The 16,442-nt window shown below is 32.1% G+C and overlaps 1 protein-coding gene across 1 annotated transcript in view; it reads right to left on the bottom strand.

Annotated features, from left to right (window-relative positions):
- The window catches only part of LOC145725830 (cyclic GMP-AMP phosphodiesterase SMPDL3A-like), a 36,034-nt gene extending 20,110 nt beyond the window's left edge, over nucleotides 1-15,924 (bottom strand). Inside the window, exons 1-2 of the mRNA XM_081974728.1 lie at nucleotides 15,711-15,924; nucleotides 9,963-10,031 (exon numbers count right to left, since the gene is read on the bottom strand). Coding sequence (XP_081830854.1) covers nucleotides 9,963-10,031; nucleotides 15,711-15,792 — 151 coding nt within the window. The 5' untranslated portion in view covers nucleotides 15,793-15,924. The remainder of the gene's footprint in view (nucleotides 1-9,962; nucleotides 10,032-15,710) is intronic.
- Between the last annotated feature and the right edge of the window lie 518 nt (nucleotides 15,925-16,442).

Raw genomic sequence — 16,442 nt, 5'->3', positions numbered from 1 at the left:
TCCATCTCATCCCGGTAATCAGGAGGGTGAAATCTGCCAGAAATTGGGAGGCAACGATTATTGGCCGGATAACGGTCCTCAGTCCTGAAAAGGATTAAACCCTGGTTCAGTTTGGCACTCTTGAAACTATTATTCGCAGTAGCGTTTCGGGACAGATGACATGCTTTGACTAAGGTGATTTTGAAACGGGTCAAAATTGGAAAAAGTTGAAGCTAGCACGTTTCCCTTCCCCAAGCCCATACAGCGTGGTACTTAATAAGTATTAAGGTTTATAAATCATGTAGGAAATGAGCACAAAAACATCTGTAGACATATGTGATTTTTTCGCATATGTATTCAAGTTATTCTACCGACAACGTATATGAATATGAACTACAAAACTGAGTGAAAAAACATTCCAATTATATGTAGATAATACTTCTTTTTAATTACTCTGCACTTGTATAATAATTGATAATGTGTATTTTGTATATAAGAATTTTTTATTAAAGAATAATACATATACAGGGTGTCCAAAAGTCGATGATGAAGCTTTAGACGTTTATGGAGATCTGGAAGTATCGTCGTTCTGAAAACTGGCATTTTTATGTGATGAGTAGAGTCCGGATTTATAGAAATTTATCTTTTGGTAAATAATAAAAGCAATCAACTTTTAACATTTAATGTGAACGATTTATGCAAAAAACCCTGCTGCTTTTTTGCTTCTTTGATCTTTTTGTGCTTATCTCAGTTTTTTGTGCTACTAGTTTTTGACAAAAAAAGCTTTTCAATTTTTTTAAATAAATTGGAATAAATAGTTTATTAATATTAGGGTCGCTTCCAAAAGCTTCTAGAACCATCTACAAGGTTTCAAATGCCTTAAAAACAGTGCAGAACCTTCAAGGCTCTTTAAACTGTCCAAACATCTTCCAAATGCTCCGAAAGTAGTTAAAAAGATTTAAAACACTACAGAAACTCCAAAATGCTGCTTCTAAAGCAGTCTAGAAGCTTTAAAAAGTTTTTAGAACACTCTAAAGCCTTCCAAATGATCCTCACCTAGTCTAGAAGCTCTCAAAACCTTTCAAGACAGTCTAAAAGCTTCCGTATGCTTCTAAAGCAATTTAAAAGCTTCTATAAGTTTCTCAAGTTTTCAAATGCTTCAAAAGTAGTCCGAAGGATTCAATGCTTTTTATACTCTCCAGAATCCTTGAAAATGCTTCTAAAGTAGTCTAAGAAGATTTCAGAACACTATAAAAACTCCAAAACGGTTCTAAAGCAGTCGAAAGCTTTCCAAAAGCTTTTAGAGCAGTCTAGAAACTCTAAAATATTTCGAGACAATTTAAAAGTTTCCTTATGCATTTAAAGCAGTTTAGCTTCCAAAAGTTCTTAGAACCGTATACAAGATTTCAAATGTCTTAAAAGCAGTCCAGACCCTTCAATGCTCCTAAAGTTGTCTAAGAAGATTTCAAAACACTATAGAAACTCCAAAATGCTTCTAAAGCAGTCGGAAGTCTTTCAAAACAGTCTAGAAGCTTCCAAAAGCTTTTAGAACTGTCTAAGAACTGCCAAATGCCTCTAAAGCATTCCAACCTTCAATATGCTCTTTCAAATGTCCAAAAACCTTCCAAATGCTCCCGTGCTCCATCCGGCTGATTGAAACCGACCCCAACTGAGGAAATCTACTCAATAGTCGGTATCGCCACACCTAAAATCAGGAGGCTATAACCATCAACCGCCACAAAGCAGACTCAAGTCCGGCAAAAGTTTCTTACGGATGACAACTTCTCTAACAATCAAGCCTGAAATACGTTGAACAAATTTGTGGCAGGAGTCCATCAACCGCACAAGGAATGACTTGAAAGGAGAGCTAAGCCCTGGACACCATCTACCATTCCCAATGTGGAGGGCGCTAAACAGACTGAGAACGGGCGTCTCAAGATGCTATACTATCCTAAAGAAATGGGGCTAGAGGGAAGATGACATGTGTGAATGTGACACGGCCTAAAACCACCAACACCTGACAATCTGTCCGAACATAGGAGAAATTTGCACAGGAGAAGACCTCATTAAGGCAAATGAGAAAGCTTTGTGGTTGATTTTAGAAGTATCTGAAAATGGTGACCCGGACACGAAAAGTAAGTAAGTACAACCACACTATTGTATTTGATTTTTATATTTTTGAGATACTTAAGAAAAGAACGTGAATTTTGGAAAAACATTATCTGCCGACAAGAGCGAAATCAAAATATTACTGTTTCTAGGCTATTCTGTAGGTTGGAAATTACTCTTTAAAATGGCGCTACCAAAAAGTGTCTATGGTACGCCGTTCTTGAGATATTCTACTTTTTTCAAAGTCTGCAATATTCTCACGATTTTAGTTGAAGAGAAAAAAGCTAGAAGCAAAATTATTCGTAGTAAACCACAGGGAGAGGGAGGAGGAGTGATATTATATGTTTCAGTTTATTAATATTTTTCTCGTACTACTAATGAATAGTTCTGTAGAAACAGCCGATTTTAGCATTATTGTCCATTTGAACGTTGAAACATAGTTTGTAGATGAGTTTATTTAAGTTCTTAAAGATTGCGGTTTTAAAACCAGTATTTCGCAGATTGCCCGTTTCCCGGATAATTGAGAGAAAACTCTATTTAGTCTTTGAAGTGGAGCAATAGCTTAAAATGGAGTTGTTAACGATCGACCGAACCGCTCGAGAGTAATTTGGCCAGATTAAGTGAAAAGGGGAAAGGCAATCGAAAATACCTGCTACCCGTCTAATGTCTACTTCATTTACTTGCTTAAAAATGGCTTTTTGGACGTCTATCTGATCTTTTGGGCCCATTTAACCGGATTTGGGCTGAAGCTAATGGCGATACATTGTGTTCCCAAAGCATGCGAGAGATTGAATTACTTGTCTCGTAAAGGCGGCTTCTTGTAGTTCCCGGCCGGAACTCGGAACAAAAAAGACCATTCGACTATCTGCATAAAAGGGTTTTTTAAAGCTCGATTTACAGTTCGTTTAATCAATCAATTAGAAGGCTTAGCTCGCCCTAAAAGCACTTAGGGGGATAAAAAGTGTCCACTTCTTTCTGCTAAGGACCGAAATAGCTGCACTCCCTTTAATTTGAATTCGATTTTGTTTCTTTTTTATCTCGATTTGTAACTGGAGAATGAACCGGGGTCAGTTAATCAGTTACTCCATTCAGATAACTAACTTCAAAGAACTTTTAATTGATAAACTTGCAAAATACTTAAAAGTCTCATAACGGCTTGAGAAAAGCTGTTAGCTTTAATTATCAGTCCATTAACGTAGAACATGAAAAATTGCAAAGGATTAGAAAATAGGTCGATGTTGGGTCAGACAGAGATCTAAAAAGTTTGTTAACGATAATCCAGTTTCGATAAAATAGTAATTATGACTGTTATTAAGGAAAGAGTACCTAAGAACTTAAAAAGCTAAAATGTCGAGTAAAAAGCATAATAATCGGTGTGAGTAGTTTTATTCGGGTTATTGCTTCTAAACTGTTTCGAATATGGGTTTAGACCATTTGCACAATAATTTGTATATAGTCGTGTAAATCAATACACAACAATACTTATATCATCTGTGCAGATGACCAGTTCGAGCACAGTTCTTGATCGGTTCAAAGTCATGAACCTGAACAAAGCTACTGACTTTTTTATTGTTCAGATTGACATAGTTATTCTATGTAAATTTCCAACATTGTTCCTCTAAGTTTTAATTTTAATCGATTTAATACGAGTGCCAAATTTGGACTGTGAAATAGCTTAAACTTAAATTCGGCTTAATTACTCAACATTTGTGACATTGCATGGTAATCAAAAGGCATGATCTCAGTTTTCAGCATCTAAGTACGATAGTGAAAAAAAGAAAGAGAAGTGAGTGAAGTTTGATATTGACTCTGATACTTTGGTACTAATCTATCAAACTGCGAAAACCGTAATTTTTCTTTATTAGGATGTAATAAATCATTAACATCAACCTTTTTCAACTGATTTCATATACTTACACCGGCAAAATTAGAGGAACGGTCAAAATTTAGACTTAGTTTATCAATTTCCTTTTCAATCCTTCGCTCGATTTTGATCATCTTTTTTATGAATTGTAGCTTGATTCTTCATGAATACATCTGCCTTATTATGATTTTTAAATGGTTTGTCTTTATGTCATATACAGGGACGAGAAAGAACTAAGAAATTTTTTGTGCTCTTTGAGACACCCTGTGGAGAGAACAACTAAAAATTGAAAACAGTTTATAACATCAAATCGTAGCCCATTATTTTCTGAACATTTCCTATTTTTATTCCCTCTGATATCTCAATTATTAAAGAAAATACAAGGTTTTGAGGAAAATGTGGATATTGATCTTATTTTTCAACACCTGTTTTAGTGGTAATCTATTCCCATGGTTTCCTAATCAAATTTGCTATACGTCATTGGTTCTTGTCAAGCGAAAGTCAAGAACATTCATTTTGATTCTTAAAAATCCAACATGGGTGATATGGCTTCTACTGTGTGTGGCAAAGGCTGTATCGTTGATAGAAATTGGTATGTAAGACGTTGGAGACAAACGGGAGAGTATATGAGGAGACGAGGTCAAGGAAGAAAACGGTCAACCACGGCTAGAGATGACAAATTCATAGGCTTGTAAACATTATTGAATAGGCGTAAAACAGTACCGCAACTAAGAAGCGAACTGGAAGAAGTACGTCGAAGAAGAATAAGTGCTCGGACCATTAGCAGAAGGCTTAAGGAAGTTGGTTTGAAGACCTATAGAACCAAGAAAGCTCCATTACTCCATCGACGTCCATCGGGAGCACGAAAATTAGAAAAATGATCAGTGGGCCAAAGTTTTGTTCACAGATGAGAGTCAATTTTGTGTTAATTCCATCGACGGCAGGGAAAGGTTATATCGCCGCCGAGGAGAACAAGAGGAACAATTTAATTTTACTCGCACTGTCTCCTATGATGGAGGCTCAGTGATGGTCTGAAAAAAAAATTACTACTACTGTAAAAAAACCTGTTTACAATAATTGTTCAAAATGTCCACCTTCACACTGTAAGCGTAGTTTAACCTTTTTAATGATGTGGCTGATACCTTCCCCATTATTTCCCAACACGGTGACGGTTATGGTCGTCAGCGATATTATTAGTTTATACTTCTTAATATACTAGAGATAATTATTAATATAGAATTGTACTTTTTGGCACAATAACACTATTAATTAAAAAAAATCATATCTTGGTAAGGAAGCATTTGCGGACCCATGTTTATAGGACATTTTTGACTGAAATTTACCTAAAGAACAGGTAGAAAAATTTGTCCCTTACCTCGCGGGACACCCTGTATAACTCTTACTAATGTGTGATTAGCTTTCTACTGGTTTGTAGTAAGAGAAAATGAAAATTCACCTATTCTCACCTATGCCCAGGAAAATAATCGCCCAGTAATAGCAATATCTCGCAGCATTTTTTAAATTAACTTGAGCTTTTAATATGGTTCAAATTAGAATTCATCCATTTAAAGTTGAATGCTTGCGATAATTTTTGTTTGCATGCTAAAAATACGACACTTAATTAATTTTTTCACATTAAGACCGCCATCAATTCAAGGAGCTCTTTTTGAAGGGAGGATAATTAACTTCAGACTCTGACGTCATTCAAATCTTAATTTTCGCTAATAAGTGCTAATGAGCTAATTTCTACAAGTACAATCAATATTTTTATGATCTGTCAGAATGTTTTAATTAAAATCGGTACGAGTGCTCACACGAGAGATGGCTGACTTGTAATTGCAATTCTACAAAGCTTTGATTTTGAGAAACGGTTTCAGTGTGAGCTGGTGTAAACACGGAGTTGTTTAACAAGGATTCACTGTAGAGAAAATGATCAAAGGGTCCGTTTGTTAACTTCTGGTATTGTAGATATTTCTAATCGAGACGCCTCGGTAAATTGGATTTAAGCTCTTTCGCCCAATAGGATTTAATATTCTGGTAATTAAACAACAGTACTAAACTCTAAGTTAAGACCATTTCGCTGGGGGGTTATTGCCGGATTTTATGTAGCCGACATCCGGTAACGCTTTATCGTTATCGTTCATAATAAATTTAGCGCTTTCTGTTATTGGACGGCTTCATTCATCCTAGTTTATACTGCAGCTTAAACGTTACTACTTCTAGATACTCAGACTCTATGGTTGTTAATGCAGGGCTGTGTTTAGCTCTGATTGTATCGAGGAGGTCTTAAGAGGTGAATCATTTTAATCACAATTATAACCCTTTAGTATCACTATTAACGGAGGTAATAGTTGGTTATTAAATCGTTTATTACTAGTAGCAGGTTATTTAGGTTGCGGCGAAGTTACAAGGGACACTTTATTTAGACACTTTAGTGGGAACATTATTGTTTCTACTTGCCTTTATTAGGTATTACTAAAAATAACTCTTTTCCACAAATTTTTGTAAATAAAAATCAAATCTGACTACCATATATCTGAATTGTAGCGACAAATTTTATTAAGATGTTATTTTTTTTGGTGGCATTTCTAACCTTACAGATAACCAATTTCGTTAGTAAGAAACCTTAATTTAAACAGAAAAAATTGGTTTTATGAACAATTTAATAAAGAAAGACACTAACTTGTCAAAAAAAATGTAAGTAAAGACCCTAATCTGTCCTAGTAACAGCAAAATCCATTAAGTTATTAAAGTCTAAAAATAGCATAAAATAGGTCTTAATGCCGCCTATCCTATTTCGTAAGTAAAAAATAGTAATTTTAGTAGAATAAAAGGTGTTTAGATACATTATCAGATTACGGTTTTCTGTACTAGCTAGCTCTTTAGTGATCAGGATGGTTCAAAATAAAATGTTGACAACTCTGTTAGTTTTTAGAAATGAAACCTACATTTTTTATGTTTTTTTCGTGTCGTAAACAAAATTTAGATCATATTTCATGCATTAAAAACAGTTCTCTATTTAAGTTAAACTATTTCAAAACTAATAAACTTGGAAATTTAATTTGGTTTTATGGTCCATTTTGGCTTTGTTCGACTTTCAGTTTTTATGGCAATAGATTTTGACAGGGCAGGCATTTACTTCATGCAAATTTAAAGCACAATGACATTCGTTACGTGATTTGGTTTGCGATATTTAATTTTTTTTCTTATTTGATCTTTCTGTCTCTTTTCTCTATTGATTGTTTCTTTTGTTTATTTTTCCCTTTCTCTTTATTAGGAAGCTAGTGGAAAACTGAAAAAACCTAGTAAAATACGAAAGAAACAGCAAAATTGAGGGATATAGATGAATAGATAGAAAGAGAAAGATGCATACTGAAGAATATACAAGACAAAGAGAGAGAGAATTTGCACGTGAAAATAAAATTAGGCGCGAGAAAGAGAAGAGGAAATTAAGAAAAGCGAGAAAGATAGACAAACAAAGAGGTCCAAAGCAAAAAACTGAAACTGTCAAATAAAACGCCATATCAACTGTCAAGAAGAAACTATTAATTGTAAACTTCAATTCAGTTAAATCAGTCTGTTTGAAGTATAAAATAACATATACATATTTGACAGTCTATGAACACTAGAAAAGGTGGTAAAAAGTGGATTTCACGTACTTCAAATAGACAAACTCAACCACCCTGTAACTATCAAATTAATCGAATTATTGGATAACAGTGGAAACTAGCAAATTCAATCTTAATTATCAAATAACGCAATTAACTGTAAACTGCAGAATAGGTGCTATATAGGATGGTCAAAAGGAGATTTCAAAGGGTACAGATTTGAATATTGAATGCAGTCTAAATAGAACAGTTTGACTCAACTAAAAAAGTGTACAATATAAAATATATTCCAAATTTTACATATAATTGTAACATAAAATATAAAAATAAAAATATAAAAACCAATTTTTATAAAAAGTTCAGTTTGCAAAGTGTGAATTGTGAAGAAAGTGTGTGAACAAAAACAAAATTTGACAGGTCAGAGCCCTTTTCTGAAACATCATCAATTTTCAATGAATTTATTCCAAGCTTTTTGTTCTCACCGTAGATGAGTTCATTACATGTAATTTTTAACCTTGCAGACATCATATTTTGTAAGTAAAACCGTTAATTTTAGCAGCAAATAATGTTTTTTTTTTAAATATACAGTTTTTAGTACTAAATTGTCAAAGCGCAATAGTAAATAGAGTCCAAGATTGGCTATCACCATTGTTCATTTTCATGTCTACTTAATTTTTAATTTATGTCCGAATGTCAATAATTACTGCATTTTAATAATTAATACACAGTGTGTCCCAAAATGGTTTTTCATGTATTGGAATCTCGGAAACTGTAAGAGCTACAGAGTCGATAAAATGGGGAAAGTTTTAGAGAATTTTATGTGAAATTTATTTGGTACAGAATGATGTAAAATTTGGTTGGCATTATAAAAAGTAAAAAACTGTGCAATTACGTTTAGTTTTGATTTAAGTAAGATTTTGTGAAGTTGCTATCAAAATGGTTGTAAATTATCTAAATAAAGAGAAAAAATATGACAACATGCATACAATAACATACTTTTGATAGAGTTAAACTTGCCAAAACTTTTACTTAAGTCAAAACTAAACGCAATAGCACAGTTTTTTTTTGTATAATGTCAGCCTAATTTTACATTATTCTGTACACAAAAATCAAGTAATGGAGTTAATAAATATAATTTTTTTTTCCGATTTTGTAAATTATAAAAATTAGTACTCGAACACTTACAAACATAACACAACTAAGACAATAATAAATGTTACAAAATGTAATTTTAGGTTAAGATAAATGTTTGCAATACTTTATTTTAGATTATTATATTATACTAACTTAAAGTAAGCCTAAACCAACAAATGTACACAAACAAGGGCAGAAAGACCATTTCGGTCGATAGCCCATTTCGTAATGAAATAAAGATTGTTTATTATTATTATTATTATAAAAATTAGTAGCACAAAGCACACTGATTATCATTTGGTTTTCATAATGGCGGCGACATTTGCCAAGACCAACTATAACAAAAATTGAAAAAACATTTTTCTGTCCTTTAAGAACTAAATAATACCATCATCTACATTATTAAAAAGGATTTTTTGAGCGCTTTCCAAAAATGCCACAATAAGGATTTACAAATTTGTCGTCCATATCTCGGAGTTACGTCATCGTGTTCTATGTAAAAAGGTGCCTTAATAATGTCTTAGTTTCAAAACTCTCTTTGGCTTTGTTAAAGAGCTGTAAGCAATTGTTTAAAATGCAGCCTCTGACGTTTTCCCAATTTTCCGGAAAACGGAGAGAGATAATTTAATTTGAAAACCGGAAATAAGTTTCACATAAAATTCTCTAAAACTTTCCCCACTTAACCGACTCTGTAGCTCTTACGGTTATCGAGATCCCAATACATGTAGAACCAATTTGGGGCACACTGTATTGACGTCCCATGAACAACTCCAGTTAAAAAAAAATTGTTTTCTAAAATTGACGTAATAACAGTTTATTCATATTTATTCCAATTTTTCTTAATTTGGGCTTCTTTTCTTATAGCTTTCTTTTAATCTAAAACCCTTTGCTTCTTCTTTTCTACTCTATTACTATATCTCTAGTTCTTTTCCTTTTAATCTGGTGACATGAACTTCTTTTTTCTTTCTCTCATTTCATTTTTTCTTTATCCAATTTGGTGGTCTTTTTGTAATTTAATAGCCTTTCTTCTGTCCTTTTAACTTTTCTTGTTTTAATCTGCCGGAAATGGTATTGATCGGAATTATTTTGATCCACTGTGCGGGTGTTTGATAAGTATAGTGACATCACGTTACAAGCTGCTACTTATATGATTGTAATAAAAAAAAATGCTTAATAAAATTGTAGCCGTACAATCCAATAAAAAAAACATGTCCAAACTTAATTGGACATGCTCTTCTTTGGAAAGATTTTTATTTCACTAAACTTACCTCGTTTATGTTCAGAATGGATCGTAAACGGGGGATCAAAATGGATGTCCGTAATTTGCCAGAAGTACCCTGAAATTAATTAAGTTATTATTACGCTTTAGGATAAAAACAACAAAAATATGCCCTCTGTTAGAAAAGAGAGCGTACCTCCTTAACAATAAAAACAGTCTTAATAAATCTTCGTCGGAAAATGGAAATCCGAACGAAACAAGACAAGAAACCGTAGAATTTCGCGGCAGCAAGACAAATTAAAAATTAATAAACGAGCCGGAACTTCAGCTAGTTGGAAATAAGTTCTAGGTTGCCATTATTAAAAGAAAACGCGGTTACTGCGAAAGTTTTACAATATAGCAATTTATAGATAAAGTTTGGAGATACGGGAGAGCTGGTTGACGGGTCGTGAAAGCTGCAGATGGCGAAGCCCTGATAACTTGTCCTGGTGTTTTCTAATTAAGTTTTTCGCAGCTACGTTAGACGGATTACGGCAAATCGTTATTTTTCTATAAAATAAACTTATTTCCAACGTTGTAATTATATTTTTAGAGTTTTAGTTGTCTAGAGACCCAAAACATATTCGGTTTTTTGCTGAGAAGTTGGTTAATTGATGCCTTACAAAATGTTTTTTGAGAGAAATCCAGGGTGCATTTGATTCCGGATGATACAGGGCTTCACAAAATTAGATCCCTTAGGTTCTGAGCTTACTAACAGGTGTTTAGGTTTAAATGCTTGAATTTTAAAATCGACAACTAGTCATTAGACAGGTGTCCCCGTTCAGCTTAGTATGGATTACGATTTTAGGTGCACTTTAAGAAAAAGTTAAGAAACTCGTTTATTAGCGATTCCCTCTCAAATCTCAAACATTGCGACACTCGGGCAACAGATGCTCAACTATTTACAATGATTAAATAAAAGAAAATAAAATAAAAGTACGCATTTTTTCTTCAAAAATTAAAATGCATTTTAAACTAAAAAGTATATTGCCTAACTTAAGAATTTTACTTTATGCAGTCCAATGCAGACAGAGTTATGCAATATCGGTATTCAGGTCACAGAAAAGAATTGTAAGATGCATTGCTAGATGCTGGAAGAGAATTCACAAAAAATATATAGATATTTTCATTGTTGAATTATATAAAATAAGTCAAGTTTTCTAAATAAAAAAATTAAAATGAATGTTTTATGTTTTATCGAAATGTTTTATTCAGAATGAGAGAATCTGGTTAATAATATTGATAATATTGGCTACAGCACGTTTAATAATTAAAAACTTCGACTAATATGTAATAAAGTGCACGACTTTTAATAGAAAAGCGTCCAATATTGGTACTGAATCAAACATATCGAAATGCTTCAACATTGTATTTAATACGTTCGTTTTATGTAGGTACAGTCATTATAGAGTGAAGGTATTGATTTTGTAATTGTCATGTGTGCTCAATAAAAGCTAAATATAAATCGCATATTATTTGATATTAAATACACCATAGTTATGTTATATTTATTTATATAGTATATAATAACCTGTTATATTTGAGAAGGAGGTATTTCAGAGTATAGGCTAAACAATTTGCTATGATGCTGCAATTTATCAACTATGAGTAAAAGTAATACAAAAAGTACTAATTATGTTTATACTGCAGTGGTTTCAAAATGGTTGTTAGTTAATTGTTCTAACCTATAATTAATTTTTTTTGTTCGCTTAATAATTTTTTGATGCTGATTAACTAAAGTAGGTCTGTCCATTTAGTTAATGACGTCATCAGTTTGACCACAATTTGACCCATGCTCTTTAGGTTGTGAATTAATTTATAAAGTAAAGGGAAAAAGCACAAAAAAAACATATGAGCTTTCTCATTAGGAGAAACGATTTATCCTACATATTATAGGTCGATTAATGTTAAAAATGTTTAACTTTTTGATTTTTTTTTTAATACTGCCAGAGGTTATTATAATTGCTTTAAATGTGCCATGGGCAAATACTATAAGACAAGTGCCTTAAGGCTTCGACAAATTTTTCAAAGTGTCACAAATTTGTAGAATTATTTTGTTGTAAGTGTCAAAGGCCACTACCGAAAACATCACAAAAATTGTTAAGGGTTTCTACAAGTGTCTTAAAGCCTCAAAGAATTATCTGAAATTACCAGAGGCCTCTAGAGATATTTTGAAAATACAACCAAATTTGGTTGTGGAGAAAGAAGACTGTGTTTGTATTTTTTACACCTCCACTGAGAGATTATGGACTTCTACTTCATTTTAAAAATGTTAATTTTGTACTTCTAAATACTACAAAAAAACTTTTCAAACCTTCAAATACTACCGAAAATCTCTCCAACACTAACAGATACATTTACAAAAATTTAAGATTTATCAAATGACTATGCAAGTGTCTCACAGTTTTTCTAAAACTACCAAATTCCTCTAGAATCATTTTCAAAATGTGACAGACTTTTAAATAGGACTGAAAAATTGTCTTAAATCTATAATTTGCTAAAATTGTCAAAACCCTTCTAAAAGTACCGCAACAATCTAGTATCTTAAATATTCCAGGAATTTTTTAAAATTGCCAGAGGTTTCAAAGTCTAGAGTCAATTTAGAAATGCTAAGAACGTATCTATAATCTTGCCAAAAAAGCTTAGTATTGACAAAAATATTTGCTTCTAAAAAGCTTGTAAATCTCTTAATAATTTCTTAGAAATACCTGAGTTTCATAGAATCATTTTAAAATCTGCCAGAAGTTTCTAAAATCCTTCAAACGATCCAAGAAACTTTTAGAAATACTTAGCAAAAGCCAGAGGACACGTTCATCGCTACCAACTCAACAAAACATCAAAAAAACTTAATTTCAATTAAATTAAATAATGTTTTTTTTTGGTTGATAATTATGTTGGCATGATCTTCTGAAATTTGTGACGTCATTCTAATTTAGTTTAATCTTCCAATTATATAACTTTTTTGTAGGAATATCCGCAGCTGCCTTATCAACAAAAAATGCGTGGAAATTTCTTAAATAATAAGCTCGAAACTAAAACTAAAAGTTGATTTCTGGCAAACATTATGTCAAACAGTGGTGACTGTTTAAGATTATTTATTGCATAAATTATAATAAATAGCTTGATTTATTTAACAGTTATTGTTCGTAAAAATCGCACTAAAACTTTCCCTCTGGAGGTTATCGATCTATACAAAATTTATTCCATTCTTTTATTTGAATACTTCTATTTTACTAGCAATTTGGAGGAAAAGTTGACATTTATATTTTATTTACACTTTTATTAAGCAATAAAAATGGGTGACCTTTCAGTTTATTTTCGTTTTATAACTTCAACGTATTGAATATTGTTTTACGTTCTTATCATCGCCAATCAAACCTTTTAATAATAAAAATCGTAATAATCCACAAGAATTGTCCTGAAATTTGAACCAATTCCACCTAAAAACAGAAACACACAATTAACAGACTTACAATACATATTTGCCATTCGAGTTCTGAAAATTCCAATCAAAACGAACAACCAAGAAAACAACAATTTTTTTTTATACCAAATTGTGATTTTGTGATTAAGATAGTTATGACTTTGGTAATGTAATTCTCAATTATTCTTGATGTTGTTCTTTTGATAAATTTTGTGTTTTTTCTTTAATTGAAGAAATATTATCAATTATAGAAATGTGTTTAAACTTTTTGAAAGAAGAAGTTTGTTAGGTACTACAGATTAAATTTTACTAGAAACATTTTATTACAGTTGTTTATTGGATATTATTGACATAATTGTTGCCATTTATTTTTACGGATTTTTTCGATCTTTTATTTATCAAATGTATTGAATTGAATTTGTTTTTGTTTATTACAATTTATCTCTTACCTATACAGTATACAGTGCCACAAATAATTATATCATTAACTAAAATTGGTTTTATTAAAGGTCATTCCTAAAAATGCTTTATTATCATTTCTGAAAAGAAATATATGATGTCTATGCAAGTGTATTTTATTTCTTAATAAGTATTTGCTCGTTTTTTCTATAAAGTAATCTCTGTAATACATATCTATTCTGTTATTGTAATAAGGTGAGTTTAGTCTTAGAACTTTTGGAATGATTTTGTTTTTGCATTTACACAAAAATGTTAAAAAAATAAAATAAACAGTTTACGAAATCTGTGGATTATATAAATATTTGTTTTCAATTTTGAAATACAGAACAAGCATAAGGCTTGAAGATATGTTCTATAAAAAAAACACAAGATTTGACTTGATTAAAATGAGCTGTAAAATGTTAAGAAACTCACTCTTCTGTTACAAAATTACTAACAATTTTGTAAGTGTTTCATGATGGCGGAAAGTAATTCTATAATAGTTGAGTAATTAGTTAATATTAGTAATACTGTATTAATTAGCCTAGAATTTAAAAAGTACCTGACATGATGCCAATCTTTGGGAATCTAAAAATTTTGAAAACCGCACAATTATTTTCTCTACAACTATCAAATAATATTTGCTCATTCCAGGTAATTTTTAAATTGATTGATGATATCAATTACAAAGCTCAGTGAATTCTCAATTGGAAATCACTGCTGTTGGCTTATTAAATCATCTCTAGTTCATTATGCATTCCTTACAGCCAATCTGGCAATAGTACCAGCATTCAGAAGACCAGTTTATTGCTTAATGACCAAACACATGCCATATCATGTAATGTTTAATGTAATTTTCACCCAGGTTTTCGCATAGAAGTAAAGTGGTTTTAGATCGTTGTACAGCGGAGCAAGATTTAACATTCGTGGTCAAAATGTTTAAAATTACAATTCTATTAAAGAAAAAGTTTTACCTTAAAAATGTTATTTATTAATTAACAAAGTGGAACCATGCTTGCTTATGCTTGAATGTTATCGAAAAGTATGAAATCAAGTAAAATGGTTTAGCTGAAACTTGAAACACTTCTTAAATCATGGCACTATAACTTGCTCTATAGTGTAAATGGCTAATTTTTACGTCGTAGAGAAAAAATATTCTCCTTTGCGTGTATAATGGGTATTATTCACTCAGATGCTTCCAAAACACAGTATTAACCATCATTATGCACTCGTTGAAGGGTATACTATTAACAAACCCAACAATCAAACAAATCTTCAAAGCATATAAAAATATCTGAGAAAATTTTCTCAAAGGAAAGCAAGCATCAAAGCAGTCTTTGTTATAAACTCTTATTCCTATTTGGACTGTTTACGTTGTGGCTTTCTAAAGTGGAGATAATTAAAATTACTTGTGTATTGGACTACAATAGAAAACCTCTTATCTTTCCTATCGTAACTACAAGGGGGTATTCGGATTCCATATTTCATGGAATTAAATTGTAAGCCACAAGAAAGCAAAACTTCTAATGATAACTTTAAAGAGATTAAATTAATCCTACCAAAGAGGAAGTAGATTTAGAAAAAAACTAAATCCCGCTATCCGTCAACTAGCTAACCCGATTTAGCTCTTCACTAAAGCCGTAGAACTAATTCCATGGTAATAGTTTCAAGTAGCACGATTAAGGGTGGCCTGGCTAATTATTTCTGACTAGTTGGTTGGTCCGGTTTGTGTACAAACAAGGCGGCCTAATCCAGTTGACGATGGCATTTTGCTTAAGCGGTAATCTACAACGGCTCAAGGACTAGTAAAATAATTGATTGGTTGCATGTATAAGGGTAATTTATAAAATTCCTGTCCTACATCACGTTGTTAGATAATAGGTCTGAAAATCGTACCTATTCGGTTGTAATCTTCCTTTCGGGCCACCACAATAAAAAAAAAACTAAAACATGTCAGCCACCACACGTTTTTGAACATTTTAAACTGTAATAGTTCCAAACCAAACCATGCTGTATAAATGTCCGATATTTGAAAATTTTTAAATTGTGTTTAAAGTTCCCGATCGTGTCCGAACGAAATATCGTGTTCCCGAAGAGAGCACCCTCTGCACTCTAGACGTGGCAATATCAAACTGAGCGCTCCAACTTGCGCCCGCCATATAAATAGAGAAGAAGAAACTCTCCTCGACTTTGCCGAGTTATGTTTATCCCAATTTTATTTAGCAAACTTTATTTAGCAGAATTTATGTTTATAGGTATTTGCTTATAAACGTTGCATGTGACTTATGCTAAAGTGCTTAATTACAAATTAAGTTTAATAGTTTTTATAGGACAAAAGTATGTCGTTTTGCTTCGAGAATGAAGTTTCCTACCCAAAACGGACTGCGGCAATAATTCGAGTAGCAAAAAAGTGGTATTTTGCTCGTAATGAATACAATATTTTTTCTACAAATAATTATTTCCCTATTTTAACCGTTTTATATTCTTTTGGATATAGGCCTCTTCCAAATTTAACCATTGGTTTCGGTTTTGCGCAACTCGATACCAATCTAAACCTGCGACCTCCTTTATATCGTCGTACCATTTTTGCTGGGTCTTCCAACACTTTTCCAAGGTCTCCATCTGGTG

Source organism: Ips typographus, linkage group LG1, assembly GCF_016097725.1.
Source record: "Ips typographus isolate SLU linkage group LG1, UJ_Ityp_2.0, whole genome shotgun sequence".
In the NCBI taxonomy this organism is placed as follows: Eukaryota; Metazoa; Arthropoda; class Insecta; order Coleoptera; family Curculionidae; genus Ips; species Ips typographus.
The sequence above is the reverse complement of the archived record's forward strand: the minus strand, read 5'-3'. Positions and strand labels throughout refer to the sequence as shown.